The sequence below is a fragment of the Sitodiplosis mosellana genome, unplaced genomic scaffold (genome assembly GCF_009176505.1).
Source record: "Sitodiplosis mosellana isolate CC-2019 unplaced genomic scaffold, AAFC_SMos_1.0 Smas_scaffold_1, whole genome shotgun sequence".
NCBI classification, from domain to species: domain Eukaryota; kingdom Metazoa; phylum Arthropoda; class Insecta; order Diptera; family Cecidomyiidae; genus Sitodiplosis; species Sitodiplosis mosellana.
In genome coordinates, this window is record NW_022595244.1 from 12,176,639 (window position 1) to 12,190,324 (window position 13,686).

The following is a 13,686-nucleotide window of genomic DNA, read 5'->3' on the forward strand; positions in this document are numbered from 1 at the left end:
AACTTGTTTGGAGCATACGAGAAGAGCGTCGGTCGTTAAGTTCAGTCGATTGTCGACAGTTTTCAAAAGAGGTTCTGCTTTTCGTTCGCTTATTGAATTTGAATTTTGCGGTTATTTCATAAGACTATTGCCCTTTTGATTTCCTGTTTAGACTCAGTTACAGGTCACAGTGAAATTTCTGAAAAATATTCAAACAAACAAATTCAAACACCGACCATAAACGAGCAATTAAAAGCCGAGTTCATCCTCCATTAAAAAAAATAGAAAGTAAACACGAGCGCGCTATATTCGTTCCATATTAGTGTCATCAGAATTCATTGAACTTTGGATAAAGTTTTGCCAAAGCAGAATAGGAGACAAAACGCACATTACAGAAATAAGTGTGTGGGAAAATAAAAAAAAGATACTGAATGATTCAATACAAATTAGTATGGTGATTGTTGAAAATTAGAACTTTGGCCAATGTAAAAAGAAGGGTTTTGTGAGTAAGAAGTGAAAACTGAAGAGCAGAGTACAGGCTCATAGAATAAAGAGGCTGAAAAGTCAACGAGAAGCTATCAGATTGCATAGAAAAGTATATTCGCACGTATCGTGATTTTCGGCCGTGTCATTCACCGCATTTTGAGATTCAAGTGTCTCATTTTCACTGAACCAAAAACCGTTTGTTGTAAGTATTTTCAATAAAAAAATTTCTTCTCAGCTCGTTTCCTCAAATAATAAACACTCCATTCGCGTAGAGTTAAGCGTTGAAATTCAATGAACAATCGAAAAATGTGTCGCCAAATTTGTTGTCATTTGAAAAGAGTTAATATAAACAAACGAAAAAATAAAATGTCCCATGTACTGCTCAGTGCAATCAGTTTTTTTTCTCTTGTTCACGGAACTCTTATGACCGAATCGCATCGTCAACGGGAAAGAAAGAATAAAAAAAAACGTATTATGCAATACTTTCGCTTTCAAACACAGATTGCACGAGTTCAGATTGCAAAGCTGTTAAGTGGCTACATTATAGATTGGAAAAAAAGTATAGTAAAAAGGCTAAAGGCTTCGTTAAACGATTTACATATGGATTTCGAAATTATTTCTATGTTTATAATTAACACACGCGCTCCGACGACGACGACGACAACAACAACAACAACAAAAGAGAATCCTATCGTCTATAGTGTTATATATGGTATATACATAGGTTTATTAAGAACGCACATGCCATGCGAGAGAGAGAGAGAGAGAGAGAGAGAGTGACGAATTGTGAGTTTTATGATTTCAAAACACGGTACACACGAAAACGCTTTTTCATCAAACCAACCGGCAATAGCGAAGCGATTTCATATATGTAGACGAAAAAAAGTGAGCAAGATCGATCAAGGGAAAGAGAAGGAGAGCGTGGTGCGACGAGAGCGGTGCTGTTACAATTGAATGCCAAGATAGCCAGAGTAAGCGTGCCGCTCGTTGCTCCGTCGCCGATTGAGGCTGTGGTGTTGAGTACAGTCATGTGTGTGGACTCATAGCATTATACAGAGCAGCAGCAGCATTGAGTAGGTGACACAAAGCCGGAAAAAAAGAGAAAGAGAGTATGTATGCGTGAAGCGTCTGAAATATACATGCCATACTAACAATTCCAACGCGAACCGTCTCACCAATGTTTTTTTTCCTCTCTACGAACCCGGCACGTGTTGTAGCTTTTTTGTTGTTGGCGCTCGTGTGTTATACATTCGCGTCGTGTGTTTTATTTTTTCGTTTCGTTCGTTGCTTTTGTGTTAGTTCATCGTTTTGATGAAAATTTAGCACGAGCATTGTTTCTGCTATTATTCGAAATGGTTTGTTCGCCGTAAGTGTGCCGTCGGATTGCGGATGTGAGGATTGTTCGTCGTGTGTTATTTTCTTGTTGCTGTGCATTATACTTGTCGTAATTCCAATGAAGCATTTTGTATGATTTTCAAATTGGTTTTTTGAAACAAAAAAGAAGAAAAGAAAAAATTTAACACATGTTAACATGTTCTTTACTGAGAATTAGCCTAATCTTAATTTGAAACTCCTAAATAAACAGTGGTTTGATAACGTGATTGGCGCATTTATGTTACCGTCTATCTAAATCGATTTAATGACTTACATTTACATTATCGGCAAGGGATTTTTTTACGTAAATTCAATAAATACCGGCTAATTATCCTCGTGCCATTCAAAAGCATTGCTTCTTCTCTGCTTTTATTTCACTCCTCGAGTGTTCTAGCTCTTTTTCCGGGAATTGTTCGGGTTGTTTCCAAATATTTGATGACTTGAACAAATACGATAGACACACCTGCCGTGGATTAGATCATACTCATTTGGCATAGACAACATTTCAAACTGCGTTCGTGCCATTTAATTATATACCCGACAATAATTGGCATAGATTGAATCGAACGCATCGACACGTGATAAATTATTGATCGATAACAGCGTAATTTAAGGCTTTTCTGTTTAGACACGCTTTGTTTGCATTTGACGATAATGTTGGTAATTGGCGCGGGTTGACTTCTCCAAGAGATTGCACGCGATATCGGTTGAAGACGCATATTTGGCACATTCATACTGAATTCTTTTTTTTTTCGAGATTCTATGGAATGAGACATGGTTTGTTGCTGAGTTGGTCTTGTGCTTGAGAATTATTTTATATTATATTTATTCTTTGAATGGAACAATCCATTTTCAATACAGTCTAGTGTAACATCTTCTTCAAAACATAATTCTGGACACAAGTGACTTTTATTAATGATTGACCACATACAAGTAGGAGTACGCTGCAGTTCACAAAATCTTCAAACAAAGCACAAAGACCACAATTAGTTTCGATTGTTCATAAAAGACACAGTTAGACGATTTTGAATCATCAAAATTTACGTATCGAATGGGTCCTAAGTTCAGTTGAAATGTGCAACTCACATTCGCTCTTGATAATCTGCTGTTCCCATGCATACTGCAAATGTTTGTAGCGTGCAATTATTGCACACAGAACAATGTCGCTGGAATATGCTCCAAGCGAAAGCGTCTGAGACTGATAAGAGATGCAAAAGTTATCAAAACGTTGATATTCCTTTATCAAGTCAAACAAAAAAAAAACATTAAAAATAACACAAACGAAATGTAACACTTTATTACGAAAATAACACACCCACGTCAGATATCATTACAATTACAAGCTGTTCAAATTACTTCGTTCGGTGTAATTAGGACAGTTAGCACTAAATAAACAAGCACTAATTGGACAATTTGCGCAAAAAGCGCAATTTTGAAGATTTCTTGGAATTTCGCAAATGAACTGTAAATATTTTATTCATTTTTTTGGTTTCAATACTCAAAAAAGTTTGTTGAAGTATTATTCCTTCCTTATGCAAACATTGTTTTGTTTACAAAATACACTCCCTCATTCATTTCCCAAGACATTTTGATACATTCAACGAACCTTTGTTTCGCTTCGTCGTTCATTTTCGGATCGTATCCACATTTGGAAAGATAATATCTTAGTTATTTAAGCTGATAATTGAAATTATTCAGCGACAAAAAAATGAAAAATGTTAGCGTCTCGGATTTTTTTTTTTGCTAAAGCGAACCACAGAAGAGATACGCGATGTGCCGCTTCTCGAGAAGAATGAACAATTATTATTGGATTTTCCTAACTTTGCAATCGGGTCCAACATCCTGAAAACGTTTCGTATATGCAAACTTGTATCCAAAATTATAAATGTGCTGTTCTAACTTGTGTTCCCCGTTGTCACGTGGTGGAAAAATGAGTGGATGCATTCCGTGTTTGGGCTGAGTGTATACATGCCTTAAATTCGTGTGTAAAGTGTCATCATTTCGAAGACAATATTACGAATGCTATTTGCTTTTGAAAAGTTGTCACCAAATACCTTGAACAACTTGAAATATGTGCATTTTTTGGTATACCAAACTCGTAATACACCGTAATTTGAGTAAAGAATGTCCTACATCAAACGCTCTCAAGTGTGTCACCTTACAACATTACTATGTATAAACGTGGAAATATAGCGAACAACAAATTGATAGATTTTGAACATTGGCAACGGTTTGAATTTCTCAATCCAATGATCTCAAATTGCCACGTTTCGTAGAAAATCAGCGGAGTAGACAACCACGTTGGAATTCACGACACTGTCATCGATAATCGACAAGGCATCACTTATTTTCGTTTAATTCTATTCGATTCTTGTGATTTTGATTGAGAGGCAAGGGTCAAAACGACGAAAATTGTACCACCTTTGTGCGGATCGATGTGAATCATTTATCGATTTTTCAAGAATCCTGTGTTTGATTCATTCAAGATCCGGGAATTTTTGATTGAGTTCTTGTAGACAATACATATAAAATTGGTGCCTTTTGAGTTAAAATATGTAGTTGTATGTCGTGATTCATCTCGGTTTAAAACAATTCGGAATACAATCATTTTAAACCAAACCATTGTCCGCTATCACATCCATGTGTTGTATATTTAGATGTTCTGAATCAGAGCAATGTTTTTTTCTCGTCCAATGAACCCAATTATATCACCGCCTTTGCACTAGTGAATATAAAATATAAATATCTTGACATTCAAAAAACTGCGAGTTGTTTCATCAAAACAACTGCGTACACAGAAAAGAGAAGTTTGTTTGTTTGGCTTAATGAAGACGCTAGTCTTGGAATAACACGTTTAGACAAGCGCATCTCGCTACGATCCATGACATAACATCCAATATCATATGGAATATTTTGAAGACATGCAAATAAGTCGAAGTTGGAAATTTCCTTTAAATCGAGCCCTTTAAACGTAAAGATATTAGTCGGTGGCAATTCAGTAAGGCTTAAAAATGATGTCGATGTCATAAGCTATTGTAATTTCCCACTTGGACGTAAACAATTGATTAGAAAGAAGCAGGTATCACGTTTATAATTCATGCATTCAGCATCTGCGAACAATGGAAATGATTGGTTGTTCTCGCTTTGCTTCATTGCAAATATAAAATATTATTACTCTCCCATTATTATCGCACACATGTGCGCAGAATGCAAAGAATTGATCAAATACGTAGTGCAACCGTTGTATAACTCAGAAGTTTTATTCCGTAATTACCCTGAACTTGAGTATAGAATGAAAAAAATTGACTTAATTGTCTGATAAATGTGGATAATTCATTGGATCAATTACACAGGCACACATTGATTGGGAAAAATGTCCACCTTCCTCAGTAGGGGCGCATCTCAATTTTCTTCACATGTTGTGGCTGACATGGATTTGTGTGTGTAGAAGCACGGGTTGGCATTGTTTGTTGCGTCGCATTCGTCATTCGTTGATGACTGAATTGTGCACGAGTACAGCCACAGGTAATAAGTACAGGAATAAAAACACGTATTCTTTTCCGTGCTTCAAATAGAATTTATAAACGGTATTAATGAAACGTAAGCCGACACATTTTCTGCTCATTTCGAATTTCATTGCTCACAGACGCTTCACACACGTGCACCTTATTACAATTTGTCTACTATTTTGAGATTTATTTACGTCTTTGTGAATTGAACGGTGGGGCTTTTGATTCTCGTTCATTCTAAACGAGCCTCATAACATTTTAATCATGACAACGTGTATTGTCATGGGGGTATGATAACGTGTATTGTCATGGGGCAAAAACGACATTTCCTCGTCTGAACAACGTGCTCGGTGAATTGAGCATCGCACTCCATTAAATAAAAAAACATCGTGTGTGTAAACAATGCTGAAATTGAATCTTAATGAATGTTCTGAGAAACGGTGTGCGCTTTTAAAAGGGCCAAATGTGAGAATGGAATGTTCGATTACAAAACATGCAATTAATATTTGATGTTACTGTAAACGCCGCTTGCCGAAAGCAATGAATCTATTCACTAACTGTTGCTTCCCATTGACATCGATCGATGGCTCGTGGTTTTCGCTGTGTGTAATCGTATCATCTTTGCAAATAGTCGGAATAAATCACATAAAAGTCACCTTTCATTTTCGGAAGCAAACTGTTTCAAACACTGAAAATCATTGCTCACGTCGCCGGCTTGACATCTATTAGCAATTCGAAATAGAATTCAACGGAAATTTCATAGCTCATTTACAAGTTTAGTTGATGAGCTTGGAATGAACATGAGACTTTCGCCGGTCAATACACAGATACGAAACAAAATTAAAGCAATCCATTAAAATGGAACATGGAAAAGAAATCCGTAAGAATGAAACATAGCATGTGCCATTTCAAGTATTTCGATTTGCTTTAGTAAACAAACAAGGACGTACAGATTTCGGCAAGGTAAGTGCAAGTATTCGAGTAACGAAACAATGTGATACAGATCCATTCATATGAAACAATGCGAGAGGATTCGTTCGAAATACTTAAAACGGCATATGCTATGTTTCATTCTTACGGATTTCTTTTCCATGTTCCATTTTAATGGATTACTTTATTTTTGTTTCGTATCTGTGTATTGACCGGCGAAAGTCTCATGTTCATTTCAACCGCATCAGTTCAAAATAAAAAAAAGCAGCCGATCATCTTCTCTGTCGTCATCTATGACTTTTTCAACAAAACAAAAGCTCATGAAAAATTCCACGTTCACATATCAAGAGTGGCGTGTGTATGATGATGTTAACGTGGTTGATGTTGTTATTGTTGTTGGCTCTCTACTTTATGTGAATATAGTATTTCCACGTGCGGTAGTTAACTCTATGGAATTGTTGTTGCGCTAGTTTTTTGTGTTGTTTTTATTCATCGTCATTTTCTGTTTGTCATTCGATGTATTCATGCGTGTGTTTGATTTGAAATTCGCTTCGTCGTTATTTTTCTTCGAGGGGAAAATTTCATCGGATTGACTTTTTGTGTTGAATGTGGTTCTTTTTGACACATCTTGATATTGCAAATTCGGGATATATTTCTTTGTTTCATGATTATTAGTACGGAAATTGATGACACAAGACGAATGCTTACTGCGAAATCAATACAAATATATGACAAATAGTTGAGACATTTCTGGCCGTTTATCGCATGACAGTGCTATAAATACTCGTTGATGAATGAGCTATGCGGTTGGCGTGGATTTTCGAGTTTAGCGGCGAGCAAATTATTTCACGCGAAACCAAAAGACAAATGTTTATAAAAAGCATTTGTCATCATTGTGTGTTGAATGCGATCTCTCGTTTTATATTGAACTCTATTCATATTCTTTTTATCGAAATGCACGTACACGCACACTCACTCTGCTCAATATGCAGCCGATTTCGCTGTGTGTATGCTTGATATATTATTATTCAGAATAAATACAATGGATTTTTGGTGGTTTTTTAAATTTCACATTCGGTTCTTTGATCGATGAGTGCTTAAAAATATGAGATGATTCTGTTTTTGGTCAGAATTTTATAAGTTCATCCGTTTTTTCATTGAACATTCGATGAATTAACGTGTTTCATAAATACATACGTGAAATTCTTCATTCATCGTTTCAACTGAGCATTGTCGCAAACACGTGTCGCTCTCCACCGAAATCTACTCAATCGAATGAAGAACATATCCAAAGATGAATGGAATAATAAAATTGGCCATGGCACGAAAAGAATCAATCGATTCTAGACTACATCACAATCGTTCGTCACGAGATTGAATATACTTTTCGGGTTTAAAATGCAACTCGTACGACTTTGAACAGCTTTTCAAAGCTTAAAAACACTCAAATCTTATGAAATTATAATTTTGTATGTTTTCCATTCTCATCGCGCTAGCATCAATCATTGGAATTCTCTTGCGTCAGAACTAGTTTGTTTTTGATACGATACTCAAGAAACATCCATATTTTATTTGAAATTTTCATTTATTACGACTAAATACGCATTTGGCTTTATCGGGCAATTCAAATCATAATAAGGAAAGTAACTAAACCGTTTTCAGGTTGTGACGCGTATAAAGGCTTGGTGATTTTACGACAATCAAATCTAATGGAACATTTTACAGATGATAGTGGAAATCAGTAGAAAAATAATTCATTTTTTCTATATAACACAATCAATTTTAACACACGCACGCACGCACTAATAGTGCGACTATTCATATAGTTCGTATGTTTGATAACAGCCGTTTATCAATATTCTCGGCATGTTCTTCGTTCATTGCTCTGATTCGCGTGGCTCATTTCCATTCTACCAATTGATTAAATAGACAATAAAAAAAATATATGACAATTTTAACCACGAAACACAACGCAGAAAGGACACGTGCGATGAAATGCCCCAACCGATATCAATCCGGCAAAAAATTCAATTAAGACATTTTATTCACCACAATAAATGACAAGGAGAAAAAAAATAGCTGAGCCAATTTAACGTTAATAACAAACCATACCCATAAAACGCTTGAGTCTACATGTCACATGCAGCATATTGCTTAACCCGTGATCCATATTGCTTACCACCTTTGCATTTATCGATGATTGCATTCGCAGCGTTCGCAACGTGATCTTTCCGTTTTTTGATGGATGGGGTACACTCCATCGCCCGCCACTGCCAACACCACAATAATCAATGCAAACAAAAAGCAAAACGCAAGAACAGAAGAATCTCATGCACTTGTAATATACCACTACAGTCTATATGAATGGTTTGGAGCGAAAATGTAATACAGAAAAGTTGAGCGGAAAAATTTCGATGATGAATGAGCGTAAAAGGGATAGCTGTCCCTTTTCATTTGACATTTTTCCGCTCAACTTTTCTGTATTACATTTTCGCTCCAAACCATTCATATTTATTATACGTTCGAATAAAAACAACCTCAAACGTAATGGCAAACAACTGAATTGGATAGAATCGGGGCGAATAAATGATAACAACGAAGCAATTGTATGCCGTACGCACAAATGTCTGGTTGAAACACGTGCGTTGTTACTTTCAATCAACATAGATCATTGACATCGCTAAGCCACCGGTTAACATGTGTACGCATTGTGTGCCGCATTTATCACGTTACGTATATTGACAAGCGCAGGCGTTGAACACCGCAAATGAAAATGAAATAAACAAAAAAACGGCTGCCGGCATTTATGAGTTAAAGAATTTATACTTTGATCTGATAATTGGCTTAGCTGGCATTTGTACCTAATCCAGCCAAGTGCAATGCATTACAATTCCAATTAGCCGCACACTGGTCATTCAATGCAAAATTAATTATTCGCACGCGACCCACAAATCACGGAGGTCAATCGAAACCGATTATCTGACTCCTCAAACTCGAACTGCATGCAACAACAACGAAAAAACGAATTAGTAACACCAACCAAATCGAAAATGTGTTCATTTTGTCTCCGTGATGACATTACACTTTATTTCGATAGACACACCGCAATGACACGATGAAACGTGATAGCTTTTCAATATCCAACGGCCATTCGATCCAGTTTTTTTTGTCTACTTTCGATTCGTTTTCATTTCTGTTGACGTGAAATGTGAACTTTGATTGTTATTGTCATCAAACACACGATCAAAAAAATCGGTTTGGAAGGCGCCACCAAGCAGCTCTTGGTGACCAATAATTCCGGAATATTTTATGCTTGCATGTAAAATAGTTGAAAAAAGCGTTGATGACAATTCAAATTGAAATGCAGTGCAATCGTAACATTTTCACCAGTCAATTCAACGACCTCATCGTACATGTGCGTTCGACGAATTTTTTTTTTCGCCACGAATTCTAAATCCATTTTTTGATGTATGTCGAACATTTCTTTTCCAAATTTTTCAAAGAATTATTATATGTCGTCGTTTCTTGAGGAGAATCCAATCAATTTTTTATTATTCACAAACCTCTCTCTCTCTTCGTTAATTTCCCTACTTCAAATTCAGACATAAACACTTCAAATCGTGAGCAATTTGGAAGTACTTCAACACCGTACGATTAGACCAATTCAGTGATGCACGCGCTAATTTGTATTTATTTCAACCTATTTGTTCAGCCTAAGTTTCATATGTTTCGGTTGGATTCCAACGAAGAAGAAAAAGGAGCCACGTTTTCTTATAGCCACTTAAGTATTTACTTATGGATCGACGTCAATCATTGATGTTGTTGGATGGTTTTATTGCCACACTTACGCCTCGCATCAGCTATAGACCAAGCTATAGACCAAGCATATGGAAATGAGTGAGCGTTCTCTACGTTTGCACGTGCTATGCCTCTTGACTTAATAAAAGCCGAATCGAATAACTTAACAGAAATTGAGAATGCTTTCGCGTCTTCACCCGAGGTATACTGTTCATACAACCGTCTAAGCAACATCATAGTTTGAATGGAGACGCTGTGTCCATTTCTTCGTGTGACTTTTGTTCTGCTCCTCTGTATTATTCCATTGTACACACCCAAATCTTTTATTTTAAAATTAGTGTATGATGTAAATAAATCGTCAAATAAGTGACATTGGACGGTTGTTCAGTGACTAATGTAACTAGAAAGTAGTGAAATTTTTCGTTCGGTTATTGTTAGATGTAAATCAACTCGCGTATTAGTGTCATTGGCTACTAGTTTGATTATTCCATATTTTAGTGTGTATACAGTAATAATTAATTTCAACGAATCAAACTGGTCGGCATTTCAATCTATTTCAAAAACCAAAATTGATGATGCGACAGCAATTGAATTGAAACAATAGCTTATTTTTGATTCCATTAAAAATAAATCTAAATGGCATATGTACGTGTTCGGATTTATTGAGTGAAGAAAAAAAAATTATTGAAATTCTATTTTAATGATAATAACCATTCTTTACCGAAATTACGATTTGTTTGAATGAAGCGTGCAGCACACGAACAAATACTGACCTTCATCAACATATATATAATAATTCTAATCTAATATAAACAATATTCAAATCGATTTCATGTTTTCTTTGTCTTTCTCCCTTTTTAGAATACGACTGACGTAAGGAAATAATGGCACCAACTATTCATGAAGATGACATGGATGCATACAGCTATCGAAATAGCAATCGAATATTACGACATCGTTCTGTGATTAATTATGGTAAGCAAGTTTCTTGTCAACAGACAATATTAATCTTTAAATGGCAGTGATTTAAAAAACCACTCGCACGAGCTTGTAGCCAAAATGTCGTGCTCATTAGAGTTCAACCGTGCTTTTTGTGTGTGCATGAAATGAGTCATTAAAATAAGTGTAATCCATTTGGATAACAATCATAAAGCCAAAATTAGATTTGGCAAAATTTATACGAAACAGAGACTTTGTGCCCATTTACAAAAAAAAAGATTCGAATTTCTTCTATTTTATATTTTAACCCAATCAAATATGTTATTGGACTCATTTTTTTGAAATCCCAATTCATTTTTGAAATATTTAAATTTATGAAAATCAGCCGGCATTCCAATACATTCAAATTTGCATGAAATTAACTGTTGTTTTTTTTCTTCAAATTTTATTTCTGCAGTGGGTCGTCAATCAAACCGAGAAAATGATTCAAATGACGAGATGGAGTCGAGTGAAAATGAAAGTCAAGGGCGACGAAGCAGAGAATGTATTCCATACTCAACCGAACGTCGAAACATAATCAAGCGTATTCGAGAAACCAGAATGTCGTATGATAGCGATGATTCATCAAACAGTATTCCAAGCCCCATGTCATTTCATAACTATGCAAAGCGTCAGAAGTTCAACGACTCCGAAGATGATGACGAAAAATACATAAGGTATTTATAGTAATTTTTTTCTTTCGATTTTTACCATTCAACGGTTTTTATTTTCGTCGTTTTTTAATTGAAATCCGACTTTATTAACTTGTCTCTTTATCTGTGTATTTTCGTTTCAGTACATCAAGTGACTCGAATGAAAACTCTGTATCATCAACCATATCGTTCAATAACGACGTCAGCCGGGAAGGTGTGCGGCTTCATTCTTTAAATTATTTATTACGACCGACTGCGTTGGCTCCATTTTCGCCTGTATCGTCGACGACGGCTGGTGCGATGACGGTATATTGCCAACCGAAAGCATCTCCGCGTTACATCAATCCATTTTATCGTCAAGATTTAATGGAAATTGCAATGAAAACGATCATCCTACTGCAAAAGAATCGTTCGTTGTACGCCCGACTTCATCAACTTAAATTAGAAACCCGTGCATTCGTTGATACAGTGATGTCGAATCCGGAGAACGCAAAATTGCGACAAACAATGAACCAAAGCAATGAAAAATCCTACGATCAGCAACCATTAGCTGTAAAAAACCAGTGAAATTCATTTGTCTCATCATAACTCACAGTTGATACATAACTTTTCTTATTGTTTGTTATACTAGTGTTCCCATATCATTTTCGAATCTAGTTTAAGAAGACTTTGAGCTAGCTCTCAAACATTCATTAGCATGTCAATACTTATCTATTGAATTCCTATAATATCGCATGAACTAGAGTTTTGCAACAATTTCTACGATAACCAAATGATCGCAATCCTATTTCTTTTTGGTTCAAAGAATGATAGTTAAAGTTAATCTCTTCTTTGGATATTGTTTCCAAGTAAAATAAAAACGAAGAAAAAAAAAGAGTTAAATCACAAAGTATATACAACGGTGATCTCGTCTCAAGCAACAGGTGCAGAGTGTTCTCTATTTTAACGAATTTCTTGGATATCTTTCTCTTTGTACTCAATTTGGAAGCCGAGGTAGCACACAAACTGTAATTTGTCACATAATATTAAGGCTTATTATATGATAGTGAATAAAAATAAACCGATTTAGGCAGAATTGTTTTTTTTTCTTGATCCGAATGGGATTTTTGTTTTATTGTGTTTTCTCGTAAAAACTGAACTTATGTCTAAGTACAAGGACATGGCGCCTCCTAATCACCTGATGTTTCACAGACGATTATTCGCTGGGTGCAATATTTTGTGCGGCACAAATGAGGGTATCATGAATATCTTTGGCGTATGCAATTTGTTGACGCACCGTTGATAAATACTGTGGATATGAGAGAGCATTTTCATTTGTTGGCATTGAGTCGAGACGGGTAAACATAACCTGTGACGGCAAGTAACGTTGTGAAGCGGAATTTTGTTGCAAGCATAAAATCGATGTTTTCAGGTGTAATTCAATTTGATCACAAATTGAGTAGAATTCTTCCAAGTGTTTGTCAAAGCGTGGCGGAGCCTGATTGCTATTGTCGATCCCCTTGATTGGGCCATTATCAATGTGATTGTTGTACTGTAGTAAATTGGCCGCCGTTTTTAGTGTCATCTGTTCAAACATTCAATACAGTTGGATAATTCGCATGTGAATACATAATATTTGAGAAATAAGGGATTTCATGATTGGTTTTAGGTGATTTCTCAAGCTCAAATACTTACGGCAAGTGAATCTCTCAAAGGCCCGGCTAAACTTTTCACTTTGGCAATATTGTCAAGCGCTTCGGATTTCGATTGCTGCGGATGTGAAGGTGTTGAGATTGGTAGACTGCCCGTGCTCGACGTTGAACCTTGTGATTGTGCCGATTGCGGTTGTTGCGGTGAAGAAATCGCATTTGGTGGAACAATATTTGCGTGTTGATTCATTTTCTACTCTTAAACTTTTCCGTCGAAATATTTCAATTATTTTAAATGAAAATCAGATGTTTTTAATAGTTGCTGGCAGAGTTATTTTCGTGTTGTTTTTC

The 13,686-nt window shown here is 35.9% G+C and overlaps 2 protein-coding genes across 3 annotated transcripts; one reads left to right on the plus strand and one right to left on the minus strand.

The window, feature by feature from the left end:
• The first annotated feature begins 25 nt into the window (after positions 1-25).
• On the plus strand, positions 26-12,782 carry LOC129580491 (uncharacterized). 2 transcript variants are annotated; one of them, XM_055470953.1, is made up of 4 exons: positions 26-667; positions 10,938-11,051; positions 11,473-11,731; positions 11,851-12,782. In XM_055470953.1, exons 2-4 carry the CDS (start codon positions 10,961-10,963, stop codon positions 12,272-12,274), a joined length of 774 nt encoding a protein of 257 aa, XP_055326928.1. In that variant the 5' UTR covers positions 26-667; positions 10,938-10,960; the 3' UTR covers positions 12,275-12,782. The 2 variants fall into 2 exon arrangements, with proteins under 2 accessions (XP_055326928.1, XP_055326929.1); XM_055470954.1 differs by lacking the exon at positions 26-667 and adding an exon at positions 1,372-1,574.
• LOC129580492 (mediator of RNA polymerase II transcription subunit 29) lies at positions 12,778-13,667 on the minus strand. The gene is made up of 2 exons (XM_055470955.1): positions 13,382-13,667; positions 12,778-13,271 (listed from the first exon to the last, which is right to left on the minus strand). Exons 1-2 carry the CDS (start codon positions 13,583-13,585, stop codon positions 12,903-12,905), a joined length of 573 nt encoding a protein of 190 aa, XP_055326930.1. The 5' UTR covers positions 13,586-13,667; the 3' UTR covers positions 12,778-12,902.
• Between the last annotated feature and the right edge of the window lie 19 nt (positions 13,668-13,686).